General features: G+C 42.3%; 1 protein-coding gene across 50 annotated transcripts in view; it reads right to left on the reverse strand.

The window, feature by feature from the left end:
* LOC110507708 (uncharacterized) overlaps positions 1 to 27,152 on the reverse strand; it is a 112,556-nt gene that overhangs the window by 34,527 nt on the left and 50,877 nt on the right. For 21 of the 50 annotated variants that reach the window (XM_090223533.1, XM_090223553.1, XM_090223531.1 and 18 more), the window contains 32 exons: positions 20,094 to 20,141; positions 19,883 to 19,972; positions 19,703 to 19,759; positions 19,520 to 19,615; positions 19,200 to 19,235; positions 19,021 to 19,113; positions 18,843 to 18,878; positions 16,555 to 16,737; positions 14,707 to 14,742; positions 14,447 to 14,545; positions 14,295 to 14,330; positions 14,138 to 14,179; positions 12,407 to 12,439; positions 12,169 to 12,222; positions 11,882 to 11,923; positions 11,698 to 11,784; positions 11,367 to 11,483; positions 11,130 to 11,267; positions 10,930 to 11,001; positions 10,658 to 10,681; positions 10,481 to 10,516; positions 10,283 to 10,378; positions 10,081 to 10,146; positions 7,562 to 7,768; positions 6,870 to 6,905; positions 6,627 to 6,755; positions 6,348 to 6,473; positions 6,163 to 6,252; positions 5,989 to 6,021; positions 5,644 to 5,799; positions 5,440 to 5,481; positions 4,103 to 4,153 (listed from right to left, as the gene is read on the reverse strand). In XM_090223533.1, the coding sequence (XP_090079659.1) occupies positions 4,103 to 4,153; positions 5,440 to 5,481; positions 5,644 to 5,799; positions 5,989 to 6,021; positions 6,163 to 6,252; positions 6,348 to 6,473; positions 6,627 to 6,755; positions 6,870 to 6,905; positions 7,562 to 7,768; positions 10,081 to 10,146; positions 10,283 to 10,378; positions 10,481 to 10,516; positions 10,658 to 10,681; positions 10,930 to 11,001; positions 11,130 to 11,267; positions 11,367 to 11,483; positions 11,698 to 11,784; positions 11,882 to 11,923; positions 12,169 to 12,222; positions 12,407 to 12,439; positions 14,138 to 14,179; positions 14,295 to 14,330; positions 14,447 to 14,545; positions 14,707 to 14,742; positions 16,555 to 16,737; positions 18,843 to 18,878; positions 19,021 to 19,113; positions 19,200 to 19,235; positions 19,520 to 19,615; positions 19,703 to 19,759; positions 19,883 to 19,972; positions 20,094 to 20,141 (2,487 nt within the window). The remainder of the gene's footprint in view (positions 1 to 4,102; positions 4,154 to 5,439; positions 5,482 to 5,643; positions 5,800 to 5,988; positions 6,022 to 6,162; positions 6,253 to 6,347; positions 6,474 to 6,626; positions 6,756 to 6,869; positions 6,906 to 7,561; positions 7,769 to 10,080; positions 10,147 to 10,282; positions 10,379 to 10,480; positions 10,517 to 10,657; positions 10,682 to 10,929; positions 11,002 to 11,129; positions 11,268 to 11,366; positions 11,484 to 11,697; positions 11,785 to 11,881; positions 11,924 to 12,168; positions 12,223 to 12,406; positions 12,440 to 14,137; positions 14,180 to 14,294; positions 14,331 to 14,446; positions 14,546 to 14,706; positions 14,743 to 16,554; positions 16,738 to 18,842; positions 18,879 to 19,020; positions 19,114 to 19,199; positions 19,236 to 19,519; positions 19,616 to 19,702; positions 19,760 to 19,882; positions 19,973 to 20,093; positions 20,142 to 27,152) is intronic. The other 29 variants (XM_090223554.1, XM_090223536.1, XM_090223548.1 and 26 more) reach the window with 10 other exon arrangements.

Consider the following 27,152-nt stretch of genomic DNA (forward strand, 5'->3'; position numbering starts at 1 on the left):
ACCCGGAAGCTTACAAGAAATCCCGCTGTGCCCTGCGACAAACCATCAAACAGGCAAAGCGTCACTCCAGGGCTAAGATTGAATCATACTACACCGGCGCCGATGCTTGTCGGATGTGGCAGGACTGGCAAACTATTACAGACTACAAAGGGAAGCACAGCCGGGAGCTGCCCAGTGACACGAGCCTACCAGACGAGCTAAATCACTTCTATGCTCATTTCGAGGCAAGCAACACTGAGGCATGTATGAGAGCATCAGCTGTTCCGGACGTCTGTGTGATCACTCTCTCCATAGCCGACGTGAGTAAGACCTTTAAACAGGTCAACATACACAAGGCTGCGGGGCCAGACGGATTACCAGGACGTGTGCTCCGGGCATGTGCTGACCAACTGGCAGGTGTCTTCACTGACATTTTCAACATGTCCCTGATTGAGTCTGTAATACCAACATGTTTCAAGCAGACCACCATAGTTCCTATGGACAAGAATACAAAGGCAACCTGCCTAAATGACTACAGACCCAAATCACTCACGTCCGTAGCCATGAAGTGCTTTGAAAGGCTGGTCATGGCTCACATCAACACCATTATCCCAGAAACCCTAGACCAACTTCAATTTGCTTACCGCCCAAACAGATCCACAGATGATGCAATCTCTATTGCACTCCACACTGCCCTTTCCGACCTGAACAAAAGGAACACCTATGTGAGAATGCTATTCATTGACTACAGATCAGCGTTCAACACCATAGTACCCTTAAAGCTCATCACTAAGCTAAGGAACCTGGGACTAAACACCGCCCTCTGCAACTGGATCCTGGACTTCCTGATGTGCAGCTCCCAGGTGGCGAGGGTAGGTAGCAACACATCTGCCACACTGATCCTCAACACTGGAGCTCCCCAGGGGTGCGTCCCCAGGGGTGCGTGCTCAGTCCCCTCCTGTACTCCATGTTCACCCACGACTGCATGGCCAGGCACGACTCCAACACCATCATTAAGTTTGCAAACGATACAACAGTGGTAGGCCTGATCACCGACAACGACAAGACAGCCTATACTGAGGAGGTCAGAGACCTGGCCGGGTGGTGCCAGAATAATAACCTATCCCTCAACGTAACCAAGACTAAGGAGATGATTGTGGACTACAAGAAAAGGAGCACCGAGCACGCCCCCATTCTCATCGACGGGGCTGTAGTGGAGCAGGTTGAGAGCTTCAAGTTCCTTGGTGTCCACATCAACAACAAACTAAAATGGCCCAAACACACCAAGACTGTCGTGAAGAGGGCACAACAAAGCCTATTCCCCATCAGGAAACTAAAAATATTTGGCATGGGTCCTGAGATCCTCAAAAGGTTCTACAGCTGCACCATCGAGAGCACCCTGACCGGTTGCATCACTGCCTGCTACGGCAATTGCTCGGCCTCCGACCGCAAGGCACTACAGAGGGTAGTGCGTACGGCCCAGTACATCACTGGGGCAAAGCCGCCTGCCATCCAGGACCTCTACACCAGGCAGTGCCAGAGGAAGGCCCTAAAAATTGTCAAAGACCCCAGCCACCCCAGTCATAGACTGTTCTCTCTACTACCGCATGGCAAGCAGTACCGGAGAGCCAAGTCTAGGACAAAAAGGCTTCTCAACAGTTTTTACCACCAAGCCATAAGACTCCTGAACAGGTACCCAGACTTTTTGCAGTGTTCCCTCCCCCCAACCCCTATTTTATGCTGCTGCTACTCTTTGTTTATCTTATATGCATAGTCACTTTGGCTAACCGGGCTAACCGGGCTATCTGCATTGTGTCCCACCACCCGCCAACCCCTCTTTTTACACTACTGCTACTCTCTGTTCATCATATATGCATAGTCACTTTAACCATACCTACATGTACATACTACCTCAATAAGCCTGACTAACCGGTGTCTGTATATAGCCTTGCTACTCTTATTTTCAAATGTCTTTTTACTGTTGTTTTATTTCTTTACTTACCCACACACATACCTTTTTATAGCACTATTGTTGTATTCGGCGCACGTGACAAATAAACGCTGATTTGATTTGATTTGAATTCTAAATAAATCCCTGACAGTGTCACTAGAAAAGCACCCCCACACCATCACACATCCTCCTCCATGCTTCACGGTGGGAACCACACACATAGAGATCATCAGTTCACCTACTCTGCGTCTCACAAAGACAAAGCGGTTGGAACCAAAAATCTCAAATTTGGACTCATCAGACCAAAGGACAGGTTTCCACCAGTCTTATGTCTATTGCTGGTGTTTTTTTTTAGCCCAAGCAAGTTTCTTCTTCTTATTGATTTCCTTAAGTAGTGGTTTCATTGCAGCAATTCAACCATGAATGCCTGATTCACACAGTCTCCTCTGAACAGTTGATGTTGGGATGTGTCTGTTACTGTACATGTACTCGTTGAAACATTTATTTGGGCTGCAATCTGAGCCTGACAACTCTAATGAACTTATCCTCTGCAGCATAGGTAACTCTGTCTTCCTTTCCTGTGGTGGTCCTCATGAGAGCCAGTTTCATCATAGCGCTTGATGTTTTTTGTGACTGCACTTGAAAAAACGTTTAATGCTCTTGATATTTTCCGTATTTACGGACCTTCATGTCTAATTTCACTAGGGCACTATTTTCACTTCCGGATGAAAAGCATGCCCAAAGTAAACTGCCTGCTACTCAGGCCCAGAAGCTAGAATATGCATATAATTGGTAGACATTGATAGAAAACACTCTAAGGTTTCCAAAACTGTTAGAATAATGTCTGTGAGTATAACAGAACTGATTTGGCAGGCAAAAACCTGAGAAAAATCCATCCAGGAAGTGGGATTTCTTTATGTTTGTAGTTTTCTATTCAATGCCATTACAGTATCCATTGACTTAGGACTCAAATTTCACTTCCTATGGCTTCCACGAGATGTCAGCAGTCTTTCAGGCTTGTATTCTGAAAAATGAGAGAGTAAGACCACTCTGAATGAGTGGACACTGCAGTGTCCCAGAGATTTTTCATGTGCACGACCGAGAGCGCGCCTTTCTTGTTTACCTTTTATATTGATGACGTTATTGTCCGGTTGAAATATTATTGATTATTTAGGCTAAAAACAACATGAGGATTGATTATAAACATTGTTTAAAATGTTTCTACGAACTCTACTGATACTATTTGGATTTTTCATCTTCCTGTTGTGACTGAGTTTGAGCCTGTGGAATACTGAACAAAACACGCAAACAAAACTGAGGTTTTTGGATATAAACAGGGACTTTATCAAACAAAACGAACATTTATTGAGTAAATGGGAGTCTTGTGAGTGCAACCATATGAAGATCATCAAAGGTAAGGGATTCATGTTATCTCTATTTCTGACTTGAGTAACTTCTCTACTTGGCTGGTAACTGTTTGTAATTTGTCTGTTGGTCGCTGTTCTCAGATAATCGCATGGTATGCTTTCGCCATAAAGCCTTTTTGAAATATGACACCGTGGTTGGATTAACAAGAAGTTCATCTTTAAACCGATGTATAACACTTGGATGTTTTATTAATTTTTATAATGAGTATTTCTGTACCCTAGTAAGGTTAAAGTAATCATGGACTATAGTTTCTCTTTGCTTATTTGAGCTGTTCTTGCCATAATATGGACTTGGTCTTTTACCAAATAGGGCTGTCTTCTGTATACCAACTGATTGGCTCAAACACATTAGGGAGAAAATACATTCCACAAATGTACTTTTAGCAAGGCACACTTATTAATTGAAATGCGTTCCAGGTGACTACCTCATGAAGCTGGTTGAGAGAATGCCAAGAGTGTGCAAAGCTGTCATCAAGGCAAAGGGTGGCTACTTTGAAGAATCTAAAATATGCACTTTTATGGTTACTACATGATTCCATGTGTGTTATTTCATAGTTTTGATGTCTTCACTATTATTCTACAAAGTAGGAAATAGTACAAATAAAGATTAATCCTTGAATGAGTAGGCTTGTTCAAGCTTTTGACTGGTACTGTATGTGTATATTACACTCTTCAAATGAAGTGTAACTATGTCCTTTGTCAGAAAGGGTTTGATCATGCAAACACAGACAGCAGCAAGTCTTACTGGGCTCTGGCTCTGGGGCCTCTGTGGCCTGTGTGCCAATAGGTGTGGGATCTGCCAAAAGACAACAGGTTCCAGTTTCATCCATTGCAGTTGAAAAGGACACAGGGTAGGGGAAACTAGCATAGGGCAGAAGACATTATGGGGATCCTTGGCACTGCCATGGCAGGAGGGAAGGGGATAAGCTCCAGCTCCAGGTGGTGAATAGCTATTTTGGACTGTACAACAATGCTAAAGGGGACAGCACTAGCAGAACAGACATTAAGCTGTATCTTGTTTGAGGGTTTAGGGAGAAGAGAGGGGGGGCAAAGAGGTTTGGGGTTTGGGAGGAGATAGGGCAGGGGACTGGCTTGCGCGATACTGCCATTGCTGTTTGATACACCTGCAGTGGAGCGCAGTTAGCCAGACAGCAGTGGTAGTGGTAGAAGATGTGGGAGTTAGCTTGGATGCTAAGGCTGTGTCTGTAGGCCATTGAAGTCCTGATGAGGCCTGCTGGAAAAGTCTGATGGGGCTTTGTCGGATTATAAACAGGTTATATACATACAGCTCATGAAACAAAAAAGGAAAAATAAAAAACTATAAACTTGCATTATAATCAGTCTCTATCATTGATTTTTTATTCTATGTCTATGGCATTCCATGGTACAGTAACTACCCCTTTTTTAACAGCTCTGTAAAATACAGTGCATGTTTCAAGTACAGTAACTCAGGGGTTCTCAAAATGGGGTCTGAGGTACTGTAGGGGGATCGCGACCAGATAGTATTTTTTGTTAATGAATAGTACTAACAACAACAGATTAAACTAATTTTGGCCAAGGGATCTGTGGAATAAGTTTAGGGGGTCTAATACAATACAATGTAATATTGTTAATCTACAATGTATTTTCTTAATCCTGGGCAACATGGGCCTGGGAGGCTCACAGGGATATTTGTATCCACAGTGTTTCCTTTAAAAAAACAAAGACATAAATGGACTGTAATTTAAGCTTTAAAACGGCAAAGTTTTCTCTCTGCCCCATGACAAAATGTGTAGAATTGCAGGAAAATGTTCCTTCCCAGGGTCCGAGACTTGGTTTGTACGGCCATGCACTGCCAACGTCATAGTTTACTACACTTCTTGTATGCTATTCGTAACTCACTCGAGCGGTGTTCTGATTATGAGGGGGTCCCTGATTAATTTTCTATCACATAAGGGGTCCTCGGACCCCAAAAAGTTTGAGAACCCCTGCAGTAACTAAGTCTTACTATGTAGCTTTTGATATACATAATTTGTACTGATCAATGAGAAAACAGGTTAATTAAATCCAAAGTCTTGTTGAGTGCAAAACTTGTGGTTCTACCTGGGATGGGAGTTCCACCGGGTTCTAGAGATGAATCCTCTGCTGTAAAGGTGTCATAGTGTCACATTAGGAGCTTTGTGGATTTTCTTTAAACCCTTCATTTTGGACCTACTTGCGTAGTACTAGCAATTATCCTGAAGGATCTATCTAGGCCAGGTAAAATAAACCAAGCAAGAATCAAAGGTGAAACTAGTATCTATTTACCTGGTTTGCCTGCGATAGGTATCCCTGTGCCCACTGGTATATCAGTGCGCTCAATGGCAGTTCCTCCAACACCACCACCCACGCCCACACCTGGTCTTGGCGTCGCTATAGGCGCTGGAACACCTTCTCCACCGATGCCCGCCCCGCTTGGCATACCTGCGGGTAGGTAAGAACATAGGTGAAGGTATAGTATAATCTGTTGAGCCATAGTGAAAATCTTGATCCAGCTAACAAGAGAGAATAAGTACTGTACAGAGACTGCACAGAACAGACAAACATTATTGTTCTTCCACTGGTCTGCATTACATAGACTAAAAGTTATGATACAACGAGAGAGGCTCTTACCATATTTAGCAGCTTTGGCTGCGGGATCATATCCTGCAATCACAAGCATCACATAATTCATATTCCTATTGCATGTTGCATCACCTTGATATCGCATAGAAGGACAGACTAGACCATGATGCTGTTTGAGCTCTTTCTGATGTCTTTACAATTCATACACATCCTCTGATGTACCTCCAGCTCCTACTCCTCCAGGTACTCCTCCCTGTCCTCCTCCTCCAAGTCCTCCTGCTCCTAGGCCTGTTCCTACACCTCCTGGGACTCCTGTTTAGAGGTTCACAAGGAAATTATATGATTTCAAAACCAGCATGAATGAGCATGAATTCAACCATAATACCAGCTCTGATGAGTAATCTTACCATATTTAGCAGCTTTGGCTGCAGCGGGATTATATCCTCCAGCCCCAGGTACCCCCCCTCCTCCTCCCCCTGGTAATCCTCCTGCTCCTCCAGCTCCTATGCCTGCTCCTGCACCTCCAGGGACTCCTGTGGTAGAGGGCCACAAGAAAACAATTGTCCAACTTCAGAACTGCCAAAGACAGTAGACTTGTTACACCACAATTTAAAAAGCCAAAAATGGATGTAAATTCAACCAATGTACCAACACTGAATTAGATTGATTGTTTTGAGGGATTTTACCATATTTAGCCACTTTGGCCACTGCAGGGTTATATCCTCCAGCCACTGGTACTCCTCCTGCTCCTCCAAGTCCTCCTGCTCCTCCAAGTCCTCCAGCTCCTAGGCCTGCTCCTGCACCTCCTGGTAATCCTGTAGTGGAGTGTCACAAAAAAATTATAATTAGTTAAAAGTGGACAGAGGTTTCAGTATGAATTGAACCAATGTACTAACTCCGATGTTGTTGTTTTGAATGTTTTTCCTCACCATATTTAGCAGCTTTGGCCGCAGCGGGATTATATCCTGATATGCAAAAAGTGTATAAATTAAAATACATCCTCCCTGATTTATGAACTCACTAAAACAATTGGGGGCGGTTACTAAAAAGCAAGCTCAATGGAGAATGTCCAATGAAAAGGTTTTCTATTCCAGGATTAGACTTAATCTGTGTCCAGGAAACCACCCTTTACAGAGATCAATATAATGTGATACATCCACAGGTACACATCCAATTGATTAAAATTATGTCAATTAGCCTATCAGAAGCTTCTAAAGCCATGGCATAATTTTCTGGAATTTTCCAAGCTGTTTAAAGGCACAGTCAACTTAGTGTATGTAAACTTCTGACACACTGGAATTGTGATACAGTGAATTATAAGTGAAATAATCTGTCTGTAAACAATTGTTGGAAAATGTACTTGTGTCATGCACAAAGTAGATGTCCTAACCGACTTACCAAAACTATAGTTTGTTAACAAGAAATTTGTGGAGTGATTGAAAAATGAGTTTTAATGACTCCAACCTGCATGTTAACTTCGGACTTCAACTGTATTTCAATTGAGTGATTTCCTTATATGAACAGTAACTCAGTAAAATTGTTGAAATTGTTGCATGTTGCATTTATAATTTTGTCCAGTATATTACAGTACATTTACATGGCAAAAGCATTTCGGACTCACCTCCATATCCAGCCCCAGGTACCCCTCCATATCCAGCCCCAGGTACCCCTCCATATCCAGCCCCAGGTACCCCTCCATATCCAGGCCCAGGCACCCCTCCATATCCAGCCCCAGGTACCCCTCCATATCCAGCCCCAGGTACCCCTCCATATCCAGCCCCTGGCACTGCTCCTGCTCTCCCCGCCACGCCAGCTCCTCCTGGAACTCCTACAGATCAGGCTCAGGATTCAGTTATTCCTTGGTGGTTTAAACAACAGTAATATCTAATGGTTGCTTCTATGCAACCCAGTGAAAAAAATCTAATATATTTAGGGGGATTGGCACCACCGGCAGTATATCAGTACAGTATATACAGTTGAAGTCGAAAGTTTACATACACTTAGAAAGATGTGCCTTTAAACAGCTTGGAAAATTCCAGAAAATTGTGTCATGGCTTTAGAAGCTTCTGATCTGCTAATTGACATCATTTGAGTCAATTGGAGGTGTAGCTGTTGATGTATTTCAAGGCCTACCTTCAAACTATGTGCCTCTTTGCTTGACATCATGGGAAAATCAAAAGAAATCAGCCAAGAGCTCAGAAAAAAATTGTAGACCTCACAAGTCTGGTTCATCCTTGGGAGCAATTTCAAAACGTCTGAAGGTACCACGTTCATCTGTACAAACAATAGTATGCAAGTATAAACACCATGGGACCACACAGCTGTCATACCGCTCAGGAAGAAGACGCATTCTGTCTCCTAGAGATGAACGTACTTTGATGAGAAAAGTGCAAATCAATCCCAAAACAACAGCAAAGGACCTTGTGAAGATGCTGGAGGAAACAGGTACAAAAGTATCTATATCCACAGTAAAACGAGTCCTATATTGACATAACCTGAAAGGCCGCTCAGCAAGGAAAAAGCTACTGCTCCAAAACCGCCATAAAAAGCCAGACTATGGTTTGCAACTGCACATGGGGACAAGGATCTTACTTTTTGGAGAAATGTCCTCTGGTCTGATGAAACAAAAATGTAACTATTTGGCCATATTGACCATTGTTATGTTTGGAGGAAAAAGGGGGAGCCTTGCAAGCCGAAGAACACCATCCCAACCGTGAAGCATGGGGGTGGCAGCATCATGTTGTGGGGGTGCTTTGCTGCAGGAGGGACTGGTGCACTTCACAAAATAGATGGCATCATGAGGCAGGAAAATTATGTGGATATATTGAAGCAACATATCAAGACATCAGTTAGGAAGTTAAAGCTTGGTCGCAAATGGGTCTTCCAAATGGACAATGACCACAAGCAAACTTCCAAAGTTATGACAAAATGGCTTAAGGACAACAAAGTCAAGGTATTGGAGTGGCCATCACAAAGCCCTGACCTCAATCCTATAGAAAATCTGTGGGCAGAACTGAAAAAACATGTGCGAGCAAGGAGGCCTGCAAATCTGACTCAGTTACATCAGCTCTGTCAGGAGGAATGGGCCAAAATTACCCCCAACTTATTGTGGGAAGCTTGTGGAAGGCTACCCAAAACGTTTGACCCAAGTTAAACAATTTAAAGGCAATGCTACCAAATACTAATTGAGTGTATGTAAACTTCTGACCCACTGGGAATGTAATCAAATAATTAAAAGCTGAAGTAGATCATTTTCTCTACTATTATTCTGACATTTCACATTCTTAAAATAATGTGGTGATCCTAACTGACCTAAGACAGGGAATTTTTACAAGGATTAAATGTCAGGAATTGTGAAAAACTGAGTTTAAATATATTTGGCTAGGGTGTATGTAAACCTCCGACTTCAACTGTATCAGTCAAAGGTTTGGACACACCTACTTATTCAAGGAAAGGGTGGCTACTTTGAAGAATCTACATTTTTTGTTGTTGATTTTTTTTAAACACTTTTTTGGTTACTATTGTACATGATTCCATATTTGTTATTTCACAGTTTTGATTATTCACTCTTTTTCTACAATGTATAAAGAAAAACTCTTGAATTTGTAGGTGTTTCCAAACTTTTGACTGGTACTGTATATTTGTACTTTTACCACCTTTTTCTCCCCAATTTCGTGATATCCAATTGGTAGTCTTGTCCCATCGCTGCAAGGCGAAGGTCGAGAGCCATGCGTCCTCCGAAACACAACCCTGCCATGCCGCACTCTTCCTTGACACAATGCTCGCTTAACCCGGAAGCCAGACGCACCAATGTGTCGGAGAAAACACTGTACACCTGGCGACCGAAGTCACGCCCGGTCAGCCACAAGGAATTGCTAGAGTACGATGGGACAAGGATATCCTGGCCTGCCAAAACCTCCCATAACGCAGACGACGCTGGGCCAATTGTGTGCTGCCTCATGGGTCACTCAGTGATGGCCTGCTGTGACACAGCCTGGGATCGAACCCGGGTCTGTAGTGACGCCTCAAGCACTGTGATGTAGTACCTTAGACAGCTGCACCACTCGGGAGGACCAGTACAGTATATTAATATAAAGGTTAGGCAATACATTTTTCTAAATCATGGAGAGGATAATGTACCATATTTAGCAGCTTTGGCCGCAGCAGCAGCCCCTCCTGCTGGTACCCCTCCATATCCTCCATAGCCTGCAATACAAAACAAATAGCAATGTTTATAAATGACCTCATAAATAGTTTGATAAGACAGACCAAAGGCTCCCAATCGTAAACCAACAGTATTAACTCTTCCAGATGACATTAGATTTCAACTTCTGGTGCAAACCTCCATATCCTGGTCCAGCCCCAATCCCTGGTACTCCTCCTGCTCCTCCTAAGCCTGCTCCTCCAGCTCCTAGGCCTGCTCCTCCAGCTCCTGGGACTCCACAAGAAGAAAATTATTAATTAAATGAAGTTATTATTTTGAAATAATGTCTCCATTCAGAACTGCTTAAGATACAGTAGACACATCTCTTCTTCTTACCATATTTAGCAGCTTTGGCCGCAGCAGGATTATACACTGAAATTGAAAAATGGAATAAATTAAAAACATCACTCCTGCTCCCCAAGCCTCATAATACAGTAGTATTACTAACACTGGTTTATGCTTATGTTTATCAGTTCATGATATTATATCAAATTGGCGTCATTGGAAACGTACCTCCAGCTCCTGCCCCTCCATAGCCTGTCAATCAAATCATGGAACATCATCAACCTAGTAGCACTATAAGGCAATGTACCCCACTTTACCTTAAAACCAACCCTCTGCTCAACCCAACTATCTAACTCCACTGCTTAAACCAATATATAAAACCAACTCTACCCCTATGCAAAGTTTGCCAACTACATATTGTGTGTGTGAACACTGCCCTTACTTCCACCCCTCCCCCAGACCCTTCCATCCCACATGGGCATCCCCTTTGGTGTACGTACCCCCAGGCCTGGGATATCCTCCAGCAGGCACGCCACCATATCCACCCCGTGGCCCACCAGCAGCCCCCTGACCTATAACACAGGAGAGGGCATGTCATGAGTTGACACATGGTAATGTAAAGACATTTACAGAAATTTGATAATGTACCAATATGTACAGAAATTTCACCATGAATTCAACCAATGTACATTTTTCTTACCATATTTAGCTGCTTTGGCTGCAGCAGGATTATATCCTCCAGCCCCAGGTACCCCCCCTGCTCCTCCCCCTGGTACTCCTCCCTGAACTCCTCCAAGTCCTCCTGTTCCTAAGCCTGTTCCTAGACCTCCTGGAACTCCTGTGTGTTCACATGGTTTATATGATTTCAAAACCAGAAATGTCAGCATGAATTCAACCAATGTACCAATTCTGATGTTGCTGTTTTGAATGATCTTACCATATTTAGCTGCTTTGGCTGCAGCAGGATTATATCCTCCAGCCCCAGGTACACCCCCTGCTCCTCCTCCTGGTAATCCTCCTGCTCCTAGGCCTGCTGCTGCACCTCCGGGGACTCCTATGGCAGAAAATGTTAGGATTTTGCCATTAAGTCATGGCTAACTTAACTGAAAAGATATAGTACACTTGTCACATTTCTTTGTACCATATTTAGCGGCTTTGGCAGCGGCGGGATTATATCCTACAATGAAATAGGGGTCTTAGATTCAAAACGTGATTTTGGCATACAAAACAGTGTGAAAGCATTGGAGAAGTCAAGCATCATGACTTACCTCCAGCCCCAGCTCCTCCAGCTGGTACCCCTCCTGTTCCTCCAAGACCCCCAGCTCCTAGGCCTGCCCCTGCACCCCCTGGGACCCCTATGGTCAAGGAAAAAATAAAGAACATTGGATTTCAAATTCAACAATTGTACAAACACTGAACGAGACTGGCCTAACATCGAGTGATTTTTCTAACCATATTTAGCAGCTTTGGCGGCGGCGGCGGCAGGATTGTATCCTAAAATAGAAAACAATTCAATTAATTTACAGCCTACCTCCTGATAACTGCGTTTCTAGCCCCATAAAGTAGCAGTAGACAGCACAGTGTCTGGAAGGTAGAAATTACTGTACATCTTTATGATTCAAATGAACATTTGTCTTACCATGAATTTCAGTCTCCTCAAGCAGTAGTTAATGCTATGAATGAATTAATGAAATTGCTACAAGCGTGAGATACTATAGTGCAATGCTTAGATAAGCTACCTCCAGACCCTGGAAAAGCTCCTGCTCCCCCAAATCCAGCACCCCCTGGAACACCTACAGGGAGGGTGACATCCATACAGTATATTATATGATCATTTCTATTATTAAAATAAGGCCAATGTGAGTTGGAGCTGACTAAGCCAATGAACGAAGCCCTTCAGTGAGTGATGGTGTCTTAACAGCATTGTAAAGGCTGTGGCCTGGGCAGCTTTGGGATGTTTTGGTTAGTTATCCTCACCGTAATAGGGAGGCCTGGCTCCCGCTCCATAGCCTGTACAGAGATGATGAAAATGGTGATGTGTTAAAGATATCTGTTACATTGAGTTTAAAGCTGCACTGCTAATCCAGGTTAGTACACTTGATAGGAGTCAAGAAAATACAGTATTATAATGCATGTTTGCACTGGTTACTAACTCTCAGATTGGGGTGTGTTTGAGCAAGGCACATCACCTTCATAACAGCTTCCTGGAGAGCCCAGTGGTTGGCATAATATACAGTGGGGTACATCATTATTGCATCATTATGAGCATCATCATTATGAGCAAAAAATACTATTAAATAAATCATACAAATACTCAGCTATGATGTATGCTTCAAAAAATGGTGGGGATTATACTATTTTATATTAATACAATTGACAATTGCTCAGAGAATTAGATTTTGTTTAACAAGTAATCAAATCAAATAAAAAGATTGGAACCTCTGTTTTCAATAATCTGGCACTGAGTTTTATAACGACACAGAGTTTTATGAGCTTGGAGAACATGTTGGGAGGGATCTTAGACCTTTCCTCCATACGGAATCTTTCTAGATCGTTAATATCCTTTGTCTGCGCTTATAGACGGTGCTCTTCAATTTAAACCACAGGTCTTCAATGGGGTTCGAATGCTTCAGACAGATGGCCATTGCAAAATGCTGATCTTGTGGTCAATTACACATTTCCTTGTGGATTTTGATTAGTGCTTCAGATTATTGTCTAGCCAAAGATAGCAAAGATCCACCACCATATTTTACTGTAGGTATGAGGTACTTTTTTGCATTTGCTTCTGTTTTCAACACTACACCCTCCACTGATGTGCATGGCCAAAGAGCTCTATTATCATGTAATTTGACCATAGCACCAATTCAAATCCAAGTGCCAATGCTGTTTATCAAACTCCAGGTGGTGCTATAGTCATTTGACATGAAAATAGAGCACTTTGGCCATGCACACCACTGGTGGGTTTGGTATCAAAAAACAGAAGCATATGCAGAAAAGCAACTCACCAAATTTTTTATGATATACTAGTCCTGTGGCTCTTGTTAAGGTCAACACCATCGTGAACTTTATCACGTACCAGGACATTTTAGCCAAAAATCTGGTTGCCTCTGCCAGGAGGCTGACGCTTGGCCGTAAGTGGATCTTCCAGCAAGACAATAATCCCAAGCAAACATAAAAATCCACAAAGAAATGCTTAATTGACCACCAAATCAACATTTTGCAATGGCCATCTCAGTCTCCAGACTTGAACCCCATTGAAAACCTATCGTTTGAATAGAAGAGGGCAGTCCATAAACGCAGATGAAGGATATCATGGATCTGGAAAGATTCTGCATGGAGGAATGGTCTAAGATCCCTCCCAATGTCCATTCTTAGAAAATATTTTTGAAAAAGGCTCAATGTCGTTATCCTTGCAAGGGGAGGGTGCTGAAGCATTGAAAACAGGGGTGCCAATACCTTTGATCACTATCTTTTTAAACAAAATCTCTTTCTCTGAGCAATTATATTAACATAAAACATTATAATTGTTTTGAGAATTATTATATGTTTAACAAACGAGTTTGAATGACTTCCGACTTCAACTGTAACTCAATATTTATATTATTTATTTCATACAGTCTTTTTGCTCATCTTTATCAAGGGTGCCAATCATTTTGGGCCTGACTATACCTTAGTTAAATCTATAGGTGTTTGGTTACTATAGCCTACCTCCAGCTCCTCCTAACCCTGCACCTGCTCCACCTGGAACTCCTGTGGTGGAGGTTGACATGAAAACAATGCTTAGTTAAAAGTGGACAGACACTTCAGCATAAGTTACAACCAATGTTGCAACTCTGATGTTGCTGTTACGAGTGACGTTTCTTACCATATTTAGCGGCTTTGGCCGCAGCAGGATTATATCCTGAAATGTAAAACATGAATACATTAAAAAGGAAATTCCGCCAAGCCATTAGGGTACACATACAGTAAAGTCAAACTACATTACATCCTGCACCCCAATGGTGCTCCTTTCTGTACCTCCAGCCCCAACCCCAGCCCCAGCTACTGGTACTCCTCCTGCTCCTCCTGCGACTGAGCCAGCACCTGGGAGCCTGCCTGCACCTCCTCCTGGGAGTCCTGTGTAGAGGGACACAAGGAAACCATTGGATTTCTGAGGCATGTCTAACTAACTTCAGTTAGTTAACAGTGGAACTAAATGAGATAATAGTGGAAGTACATTTCAGCATGAATTCAATCAATGAACCAATTCTGATGTTGTTGTTTGAGTGATGATTTACCATATTTAGCTGCTTTGGCTGCCGCAGGATTATATCCTGAAATGCAAAGCATGAATCACTTGTGATTTTTATAGTCTAAAAATCATTATAGATTTGCCAAATATAACCATCTAGTTCACAATATCATATCTGAATAACGTCCTTAATATACAGTGCCTTGCGAAAGTATTCGGCCCCCTTGAACTTTGCGACCTTTTGCCACATTTCAGGCTTCAAACATAAAGATATAAAACTGTATTTTTTTGTGAAGAATCAACAACAAGTGGGACACAATCATGAAGTGGAACGACATTTATTGGATATTTCAAACTTTTTTAACAAATCAAAAACTGAAAAATTGGGCGTGCAAAATTATTCAGCCCCTTTACTTTCAGTGCAGCAAACTCTCTCCAGAAGTTCAGTGAGGATCTCTGAATGATCCAATGTTGACCTAAATTACTAATGATGATAAATACAATCCACCTGTGTGTAATCAAGTCTCCGTATAAATGCACCTGCACTGTGATAGTCTCAGAGGTCCGTTAAAAGCGCAGAGAGCATCATGAAGAACAAGGAACACACCAGGCAGGTCCAAGATACTGTTGTGAAGAAGTTTAAAGCCGGATTTGGATACGAACAGATTTCCCAAGCTTTAAACATCCCAAGGAGCACTGTGCAAGCGATAATATTGAAATGGAAGGAGTATCAGACCACTGCAAATCTACCAAGACCTGGCCGTCCCTCTAAACTTTCAGCTCATACAAGGAGAAGACAGATCAGAGATGCAGCCAAGAGGCCCATGATCACTCTGGATGAACTGCAGAGATCTACAGCTGAGGTGGGAGACTCTGTCCATAGGACAACAATCAGTCGTATATTGCACAAATCTGGCCTTTATGGAAGAGTGGCAAGAAGAAAGCCATTTCTTAAAGATATCCATAAAAAGTGTTGTTTAAAGTTTGCCACAAGCCACCTGGGAGACACACCAAACATGTGGAAGAAGGTGCTCTGGTCAGATGAAACCAAAATTGAACTTTTTGGCAACAATGCAAAACGTTATGTTTGGCGTAAAAGCAACACAGCTCATCACCCTGAACACACCATCCTCACTGTCAAACATGGTGGTGGCAGCATCATGGTTTGGGCCTGCTTTTCTTCAGCAGGGACAGGGAAGATGGTTAAAATTGATGGGAAGATGGATGGAGCCAAATACAGGACCATTCTGGAAGAAAACCTGATGGAGTCTGCAAAAGACCTGAGACTGGGACGGAGATTTGTCTTCCAACAATGATCCAAAACATAAAGCAAAATCTACAATGGAATGGTTCAAAAACAAACATATCCAGGTGTTAGAATGGCCAAGTCAAAGTCCAGACCTGAATCCAATCGAGATTCTGTGGAAAGAACTGAAAACTGCTGTTCACAAATGCTCTCTATCCAACCTCACTGAGCTCGAGCTGTTTTGCAAGGAGGAATGGGAAAACATTTCAGTCTCTCGATGTGCAAAACTGATAGAGACATACCCCAAGCGACTTACAGCTGTAATCGCAGCAAAAGGTGGCGCTGCAAAGTATTAACTTAAGGGGGCTGAATAATTTTGCACGCCCAATTTTTCAGTTTTTGATTTGTTAAAAAAGTTTGAAATATCCAATAAATGTCGTTCCACTTCATGATTGTGTCCCACTTGTTGTTGATTCTTCACAAAAAAATACAGTTTTATATCTTTATGTTTGAAGCCTGAAATGTGGCAAAAGGTCGCAAAGTTCAAAGGGGGCCGAATACTTTCGCAAGGCACTGTATACACACAGTAAAGAGCAACACTACTGAGATGAGAGTAGTGTTCACTGCGTAGTACACTTTTAGGCTCACCTCCAGCCCCAGGTACACCTCCTCCTCCTCCTGGTACTCCACCAAATCCTCCAGCCCCAGGTACACCTCCTCCTCCTCCTGGTACTCCACCAAATCCTCCAGCCCCAGGTACACCTCCTCCTCCTCCTGGTACTCCACCAAATCCTCCTGCTCCTAGGCTTGCTCCTGCACCCCCTGGAACTCCTGTGTGGCAAGACAAGATAAGAACAGTTAGTTAAAGGGATGATCTGCAGTTCAAACAATAACAAAGCATCAACCCTAACACTTTTTTGGTAAAAAGCTGAGGAATGGGGTTGGAGAAATGTTTGCACTCTCATCTCAAATGTATAGACAGCGATACAGACTGACCATCCATGATATCAACATAATAGTTTTAACTCTGTTCTGAGGATATGCAGTATTTGTTTGCAGTTACAAGGTTCACAAACAAAAGAGTAAAACAAGTTTATATTTGGGATTCTGATGGTACGACAGTTCAACTAAGCTAAGCAGGCAATAAGTTCTATTCTTCAAGAATCAATGGGTATATTTCATTAATTTAAAAGTCTAAACATGAATGTAGCAACTGCTGTTTGCCCCTTTGAAGGTTAACATAAATAAAAAATCTACAGTTGAAGTCGAACGTTTACATACACCCTAGCCAAATACATTTAAACTCGATTTTTAACAATTCCTGACATTTAATCCTAGTAACAATTCCCTGTCTTTGGTCAGTTAGGATCAGCACTTTATTTTAAGAATGTGAAATGTCAGAATAATAATAGAGTGAATGATTTATTTCAGCTTTTATTTTTTTCATCACATTCCAAGTGGATCAGAAGTTTACATACACTCAATTAGTATTTGGTAGCATTGCCTTTAAATTGTATGACTTTTGTCAAATGTTTCGGGTAGCCTTCCACAACCTCCCACAATAAGTTGGGTGAATTTTTGGCCATTCCTCCTGACAGAGCTGGTGTAACTGAGTCAGGTTTTGTAGGCCTCCTTGCTTGCACATGCTTTTTCAGTTCTGCCCACACATTTTCTATAGGATTGAGGTCAGGGATTTGTGATGGCCACTCCAATACCTTGACTTTGTTGTCCTTAAGCCATTTTGCCACAACATTGGATGCATACTTGGGGTCATTGTCCATCTGAAAGACCCATTTGCGACCAAGCTTTAACTTCTTGACTGATGTCTTGAGATGTTGCTTCAATATAGCCAAATAATTTCCTGCCTATGATGCCATCTATTTTGTGAAGTGCACCAGTCCCTCCTGCAGCAAAGCACCTCCACAACATGATGCAGCCACCCCCGTGCTTCACGGTTGGGATGGTGTTCTTCGACTTGCAAGCCTCCCCCTTTTTCCTCCAAACATAACGATGGTCATTATGGCCAAACAGTTCAATTTTTGTTTCATCAGACCAAAGGACATTTCTCCAAAAAGTATGATCTTTGTCCCCATGTGCAGTTGCAAACTGTAATCTGGCTTTTTTTATGGCGGTTTTGGAGCAGTGGCTTCTTCCTTGCTGAGCAGCCTTTGAGGTTATGTCAATATAGGACTTGTTTTACTGTGGATATAGATACTTTTGTACCTGTTTCCTCCAGCATCTTCACAAGGTCATTTGCCGTGGTTCTGGGGTTGATTTGCACTTTTTGCACCAAAGTACGTTCATCTCTAGGAGACAGAACGCGTCTCCTTCCTGAGCGGTATGACGGCTGTCCCATGGTGTTTATACTTGGGTACTATTGTTTGTACAGATGAACGTGGTACCTTCAGGCATTTGGGAACTGCTCCCAAGGATGAACCAGACTTGTGGAGTTCTCCAATTGTTTTTCTGAGGTCTTGGCTGATTTCTTTTGATTTTCCCATGATGTCAGGCAAAGAGGCACTGGGTTTGAAGGTAGGCCTTGAAATACATCCACAGATACACCTCCAATTGACTCAAATTATATCAATTAGCCTATCAGAAACTTCTAAAGGATTGAGGTCATCGTTTTCCAGACATCATTTTCTAGGCTTTTTCAAGCTGTTTAAAGGCACAGTCAACTTGGTGTATGTAAACTTCTGACCCACTGGAATTGTGATATAGTGAATAATAAGGGAAATAATTGTTGGGAAAATGACTTGTGTCATGCACAAAACAGATATCCTAACCGACTTGCCAAAAACTATAGTTTGTTAACAAGAAATTTGTGGAGTGGTTGAAAAACTAGTTTTAATGACTCCAACCTAAGTGTATGTAAACTTCCGACTTCAACTGTATGTACCACCTCTGATATTGCTGTTTTGAGAGATCTTTCATACCATATTTAGCAGCTTTGGCGGCAGCAGGGTTATACCCTGAAATGCAAAAGTTTATAGATTAGAAACCCAGATTTTTATAGTCAAACTGCAATCACAAAAAAGCAGAATTTTGAACTAACTAAACTCACTGTAAGAGGCCTATCAGATTTTGATGTTGTACAGTTACTTTCATATGTACCTCCAGCTCCTCCGGATAACCCTCCAGGTACTCCTCCTGCTCCTCCTGCTACTGATCCAAAACCTGGGACGCCACCCGCACCTCCTGGGACTCCTACGGTGGAGGGTCACAAGAAAACGACTCAAATTAGTCTTATTAGCTAAAACTCTGATATTGGTGTTCTGAGTGATATTTCTTACCATATTTAGCAGCTTTGGCTGCAGCAGGACTATATCCTGAAATGTAAAAAATGTCAAATAAATCTAATTTTAAAAAAATCTACCTGACCCTTGGCCTTACTCTGAAAATCTTTAGATATACTCTCTCACAAAAAGCTAAATGTTTCACTTGTATTCTCATATTCTCTCGTATTCTCTTTCACTTGTATTCTCTGAATAGTAGTAATTTCAACTGTGGCTGTCCTGTCTAGTAGATTTGTTTGGTGGTACTGTACACTGTCAGGTACTGTCCAGTAGAAGGTCAGAGGTGTCTTTATCACACACTCTCTTTCTCCCCTCACCTCCAGGGTAAGCTCCTCCTGCTCCAGGGTAAGCTCCTCCCGCTCCAGGGTAAGCTCCACCTGCACCGGGCACACCACCCAAACCAGCACCAGCACCTGAGGGTAAACACTTCAAGAGTTAGTACTTGAAGTTAACACTGTGTCAAAAAGTCCAGTTTAATTAGCCCTGATAGCGATCACTACCATATTTAGCAGCTTTTGCCTGAGCCTGGGCCGGGTTAAGACCTCCTGTCCCAACACCTGCAGAGAGTGGGGGAACGCAAACATTAGAGTTACAGTTCTCAATTCAAATTAATTTATGTAATAGAGCGCTCTTAAACATATTTTCCCATATATTTGTGTAAGTGTTCTCCAATTCCCTACCAGTTCCAATGGGGTATCCAGGCTTGGATCCAGGACCACCTTTGCCACCAGGAAGGCCTGCTCCACCACCACCACCAAAGCCCCCATATCCTGAACCAAGTGGAGAGAACCATGTACTGTACCGTACTGCTTATACTACACACACATGTACAATCACACATACATGCAGACACACTACTTAAAACATTTACATATTAAAAACGTTCTGTACCAAATGGAAGTTTGCCTCCAGCTCCTCCAACTTTCGCTCCATAGCCACCTATAGAAACCATGGCGACAAACAAACGGTATCAGTCTTGTATAGAGTAAAGGTTTTGAACTGACACACAGTCAGAAAATCCATTACTACTTAATTGTTTGTGAACGGACCTTCGTTTAAAATTATTGACTTATTACTGATTTATTCAATTTCATTCCAGATCCACCCAAGAAATAAAACCACACAATTTGAATCTATTCTGTTCAGCAGTAAACATTAATACATCTACTGTAGATGGGTTAGTAGTTCTACATCAGTAAGGTTTGAGCCCAGTAGGTCATAGCTGAAGCAGTTTGGGTTTTTATCATGTGTAAACACAGCTACATTTGTTTCTCATCAAGCAGGTGTTGATTTGATTCAGCAGTATAACCTAGCCTGCGCCAAACATCGAGAAATATTCTTAAAACTAACCTACGGAACAGACAGGGAGGATTGGTCAGTCCACTCAGATCTTACTATTGCCCCTGAGTGACTACAGATCTGAGAGGAGGCCAAAGGAAAGCTCTAACTTACTGTATGCTTTTGGCTGCATGACACTCTTTCCTGTGAGGGACCACATACGGTAAATAGCTAACTAAGACCATGTTGTCTTAACACATATAACATTAACTGACATTGATTGAAGTGGTGGTCCCTTACCGGGAGTGGGTGTGAAGCAGCTAACTTACATACAATACATGACAGAAGCAGTCACAGTTTTAGTGGGTTAAGGTTCAGAGCTTTTGCACTTTTCAGATTTTTAAAGTGTCTTAGAAGGGAAGGTGGTAGAAGCATCGTTCTGATTTTGAGGTCTTCCTAGAACGTGATGATGTGACTGCAACATCACATGGTGAAAAGGGCAACAACTCAGTTTTGAAGAGGAAAGAAAACACCCTTGTTCCAAAGTCAGGACCTGGGCCTCAAAAAGAGAACATTTCGATTCTCAGCAGCCAATTCACATTGATAAACCCACCATACATAACCTGAGGCCTAGGAGGGGGGTAGCCATAGAACTGCCTGTGACCATGGCTGCTCATGTGACCGTGACCGTATATGGGGCTATGCATGTGGCCATAATGGGGGTGATGGGGATAAGACACTGTGCACTGGAGGGAAAGGAACTGTAACGAACTGTCAACATTGTGTCAACTTACAGACCGCAAACGTCTGACGTTTAACATCCATTAAACACTGGGATAAATGACGTTTAGGGACAATAAGATAGTGATTTGTTTTGTTTTTGTGATCAACATTTAATTTTTATTTCACAATATACAACACACAAGGCCGGATCACTTTACAAATACTAGCCAACATGACAACATTAACATTCAATACAACTATTTACATACTCTCAGGAGTCAATTATTTGAGTGCACAATATGACATCTACAGAAAGGAAGTAGAGTTTACAATAAAACATATTCTATATTATTCTCAGAAAATAAAATGTTGTCCCTCCACTCCCCTACCATGTAGGACCATTGCTTGGTCAAGAGTTGTTCATATCTGATCTAATTTTTGCATAATACATCCCATGCCTCAACTATATTTGCCAGAGCTTTGTTTATCACAGCCACTGATCGCTCTATATGAACACTATCTTGAAAATATGATAACCATGTCTGAGGCGAGAGGATTGTAGGGGTAATCAAAGCACTAAGGATAACCCTTTTTACTGCTGTTAACCCCATATATATGATTATTTTCTGAACCAGTTGCAATACAATTGAAGAGTCATCATTCAACAAAAATAAAGGTGAATCTTTGACCAGAGGGAAACCCATAATTGTTGTAAGGAAATCTGAAAAGTGACCAGAACTGGGACCCCACAGGACATTCCCAAAACATGTGACCAGAACTGGGACTCCACAGGACATTCCCAAAACATGTGCATTAGTACTCCAACAGCATTCATACGGCATCTATCACAGATTGGAGTTGGAATCAGCTTAATCTTAAAACGTCTAAATGGGGTTGCATAACTTCTATGTATAGCCTTATAATGTATAAGCTGGTGTACTGGGTTTTTAGAGGAAAAAATACATTTTCCCAAATGGCATCCCAGTTCAGGTCGTGCCCCAATCCCTGCATTTCGCGGTTCTATACTAGAGTGACACCCAATGTAGCGCATTTAACAGACAGCAGGCAATCATAAGTGGCAGAGACTATTTTAGAAGTTAATGAAGGGTCTATCCATGTAAGCATTATGTGGGATGTTAACGGGGCATCCCATGCTACACCATAAGTTTTTAACAAAAATCTTAACTGTAGGAAAAGGAACCATGAAAGCCTGGAAGTGGATACATTTGTTTGAGGTCCTGGAAAGGAATTAGCCCCTTATCATTATACATGTCTCGCAAGGTATGCACACCCTTATCCGCCCACAATGGGTACAGAAAATACTTGTTGTTTGTCAGCAGCTTATAGTTATGCCATATAGGAGAAGAATCACAGAACGTCTTAGTGTTGCCTATGTGTTTCTCAGCATAGTAACATACTTGTAGTGAGTTGGAAATAATTTAACAAAAAAATGTATATGCCATTTTTATCTTGATGCCCCCCAAAAATAGATCTGTAAGTCTATGTGGTGCAACAGGTGCTTCGTCTATGCCTCTCCAAGATGCTGCAATAGAATCATCAGACCATACACTCAATGATTTTATTTGGAAAGATGAGTAATATAATTTGTAATCTGGAAGAGACAAACCTCCTGTTCCCATTAACCGTGTAGGAGTATCATATCAAATGCATGGCTTTTCGTCATTCCAAATAAACTTGACTTTAATTCCTCAAAGTATTTTGGTGGAGGTGGTATAGGCACCTAACATTTAGTCGACCGAGTACGTTCATTTTTTACTATTGCAATCCTACCTTGTAATGAGATTTAAGGGGAGGACCATCTCTGCAAATCTCCTATTTTAATTTGACATAGTTCCTTCTGCAAACTTGGGAAAATTTGGTGGGTATGCATATGCCCAAATAACTAAAGTCTGCCTCGTGCCACTGCACTGGAGATGCAGCAGGCAAAGTAAGCAATTTCACAGGGTTGTTAAGGGGAACCCGTATAGATTTTTCCAGTTTATTTTATATTCAGAGAATGAACCAAAAATAGTAAATAATGTCAGAATCTGTGGAAGGGAAATTGAGATGTCTGAGAAATACAATAAGGTGTCATCGGCATAGAGTGACACTTTATTCTGGGTACCTTTAATAGTGATGGGTGAAATATGTGGGTCCAATCTAATTGCAGGAACAGGGGGCTACAAAGACAGTGCAAAGAGTGTAGGTGATAATGGACATCCTTGTTATGTGGAACGTTGTATACAGAAAGTCTTGGATAGAATGTTTCCCATCTGCACAACTGCTTGGGATGCAGAATACAATGTTTTTAACATGAAGATAAATCCTTTACCAAAACCAAAGGCCTCCAAAACACACCATAAATAGTTCCATTCTAGCCTATCAAAGGCTTTTTTTGCATCCAAACTAAAAAGTGCAGAAGGGACTGGGTCGTTTTCGGACTCATTTATGATACGGAATACACGTCTAATATTGTCTGAGGCTAAACGACCCTTTATATACCCAGTTTGATCATTGCTAATGAGATGTCCTACAAGCAGTTCTAATCTGATTGCAAGTAACTTTGCAAACAGCTTGAGCTGTGTTGTAATTAAGGCTTAAGGGCCTATAACTTTTACAGTCTAGGGGAGATTTGCCCTTTTTTAAAACAAAACTATAATCAGTGAGGTGTTTTGGTCTCTATGGAATTCTCCATGTTTTAATGCATGATTGATATAACCAAGAATTAGTGGCCCAACAATATCCTATGCTTCAAGAAACAGCTCAGGAGGGAAACCATCAAGTCCTGGTAATTTGCCTCTTTTCATAGACGTTAATGCATTCCTGAGTTCTTCAAGATTAAGTGGGGAGTCAAGGAATCCAGATTGTTCTCTGTCGAGTTTGGGAAGGTCCAATGATGATAAGAAGTGTGTCATCTTACTATGATCAGGGTCCGCCTCTGATGTATATAATTGGGAATAAAACTGCCTAAATGTATCATACATTTCTGACGGGTCATGTGATATCTTACCAGATGGTGTTTTTTAATGTTGTTCAAATCTTCCCCTTTTGCTATGTAAATGTTTGTTTCTGCTCGTTTTCAACCAGAGCAATCTGTATTTCCAGATCTACTACTTTTTTTTTTACTGCGAGTTGAGTTAAAATGTGAGACAAACGAGGTAGTTTCCCCTCAAAAAACATTTTGCCACCTCTCAAAGTGACCGAGGGGATGTGGCTGTATTAAACAATAACAATTATTTCAACTTTGCTGACAGCTGTGTAAAAAATGCCATATTCTGCAGTAATGTTGCTTTGAAGCGCCATCTTCTGGCACCTTTATGTTTGTAGCTGTCAAGTAGGATACTTACTATACACGACAGCTCCATGAACAGAAATGACTATGCGGAGCAGCTCGGTTGTCTGAATACACCTGTTTATATAGGGAGATATAAATATGTAGTCTATCTGTGAAAATGTATTATGTATTGAAGAGAAGAAAGTACAATCTTTGACAGTCAAATTCCTTAGACGACAGGCGTCTAAAATATCAAACTATGCAGTTCCGAGATCACCAGAAGCCTGATCAATTTGAGCGTGCGATGAAACATGAGACCAATCTAACTGAGAATTACATACCTGATTAAAATCTCCTCCCACAACAAATTGGTATTCTGATAGATCTAATAATCTTTTCGAGATAGAACTAAGGCAATATGGAATCAGGGGCAATATATTGAGGCAAAACACATCTGCGTGTGATTTATAACTGTAGTTACAAATACGAAATGTCCTACATCGTCATTATCAGAACTGTCAACCAGAACGCGTAGTTTTCTATCAAATAATATTAAAACACCTTTCGTTTTGTTAGTGGCTGAGGAGTGAGCAACACATTTGTAGTTTTTGTAGTATCTGTTTCGGAATCCATTGACATCAGAATGTTTGAGTTGGGTTTCATGTATTAGGGCGATATCAACCTTTTTGCGTCTGATGTATTCTAAGCATTTGGTAAGCTTGATAACGGAATTCAAACCACAGGAATTTAGCGACATCTCAATGAGCTCACGGTTCATTAAAAACATTTGTCATATAGAATGTATGGTTAAGTGTAGTACAAAATGAACAATACATTTAATGAACTCCTACTTCAATATAAACAGGGAGAAAAAATGACGCCCCTTTATACATATTTGTGAACAAACTCTGACAGCTGGGTTTGAACAATAATAGAAACAAATACAGTAACCACCCGCAAGAGCAGAAGTCTATAGCTTCAACCGCTCTCTTTGGCTGGTAGGAACTCAAATTCGCTAACATCAGGAGGCTCCCAAACAGCGGCGCACGTCCCAAATCCGGTACACCTGTGTCACGGCTGGGGTCCGCCCCTATATATAGACAACATGGTCGCAATACACGCCATAAGGCGCTGTTTACCGGCTAGGTAATATTGCAGTTGGCGTAAAACAAAAACATATAAATCAAATCCATTACCTGGTTTCTGTTACCCGGTTGAATCCCTCCAAGCGGGTCAAAACATAGCTCTCCCAGGGCGTCGGACCCCTGCTTCATGGTCTTGTTGGCTTGGCTGAGCTCATGGCTTCCCTTTGTGACAGGTGTGATGGTGGCATCCCCCTGGGGATCCACATACCTTGTCTATGCACGGTCTGGGTTTGAGCCATGCGGAGAGGGTGGTGGAGAGCTCTCCTGTTTTGTGTGGTGTTCTCAGAACGCCTGCACCTGTTACGATTGGAGGCAGGCACGGACTCAGGCTGGGGACGAGCTTACTCCTTCAGGAGAGGTGCAGCAGCGAGCTGTTAGTCCCTCTACTGGGCCCAGTACCCCTCGCAGGAAGAGTGGCCGGAGCCGTCACGGGCAGAGCCCATCTGCTGCCAGTCCTGGATGGGGGCATGACTCGGACCGCTGGGACCACCTTGAATGGAGGGTGCATGCCCTGCTTCAGGAGGTTGATAGCTTCGACAGCGATGACAGCTGTTCCCTGTTGGCCAGTGATAGGCTGTTCCTGGGGGACGATGCTGGCACTGTTCACCACCGTGAGCGGGGCTACCAGGCTGACAGGCCATCAGAAGCCGCCAGCAGGGCTTCATCGCCCCAGCGGCTCGAGAGGCTATGAGGAGCCTACTCACTTGGGTAGCCACTGCACTGGACATCAACTGGTGGAGAGTGATGACTCGCCATCTGTTCCTATCTCTGCTGAGTTCCGCGAGGCCTTGCAGGAGAGCTGGGCCTCTGCCAGGGCGGAACCCGCAACTTTGCGGACTTGAAAGCTACATATGGGTCCCTCTGCTCTCTTGGCCACCTTACCAACATAGCCATGCTGCTGCAGGCCTACCTACAGACTCTGTTTTCCCGGCTGCAGGAGGGCACATAGGAGCTCCTCCGGGAAGAGATGGAGGTCTCTCGCCTGCTCCTCTCTCTGTCTTCAAGCAACGTAATTTTATCCCGCAGTTGCTTCACTGCATCTCGGCAGGTGGCTATGTCGTCTGTAGTAGCCCTGGCGCTAACCTGCATCTCATCACAACGCCACTCCAGAGATTTGCATGTGACAGATTGGCTGGCAATGTCGTTTGAGAGTTTTAAGATAGATGTGTTGGAGGCTTCCACCATATACTTGAGTGATTTAATTTATCCTGAAAGCAGTTCCTCCAGGGATTCCTTAACTGCTTGTTTGACCATTGTCTGCATCAAAGTTTGTTGTTGATTCAGAACATTCAATATGGCGGCGTTGGATGTATCCTCACTGGTATTTTTATTTTCTATTTATTTTTCTCTGTGGATCAGCTTTAATATTGTGGATAGATTGTTACTTCCATCAATGTAATTGTCTGCATCATTTCCAATCCCCCATATATTATTTTGGTAAATATATACACTACCATTCAAAAGTTTGGGGTCACTTAGAAATGTCCTTGTTTTTGAAAGAAAAGCATTTTTTTTGTCCATTAAAATAGC

This window comes from Oncorhynchus mykiss, chromosome 27, assembly GCF_057628025.1.
Source record: "Oncorhynchus mykiss isolate SJ-2025 chromosome 27, ASM5762802v1, whole genome shotgun sequence".
Taxonomy (NCBI): domain Eukaryota; kingdom Metazoa; phylum Chordata; class Actinopteri; order Salmoniformes; family Salmonidae; genus Oncorhynchus; species Oncorhynchus mykiss.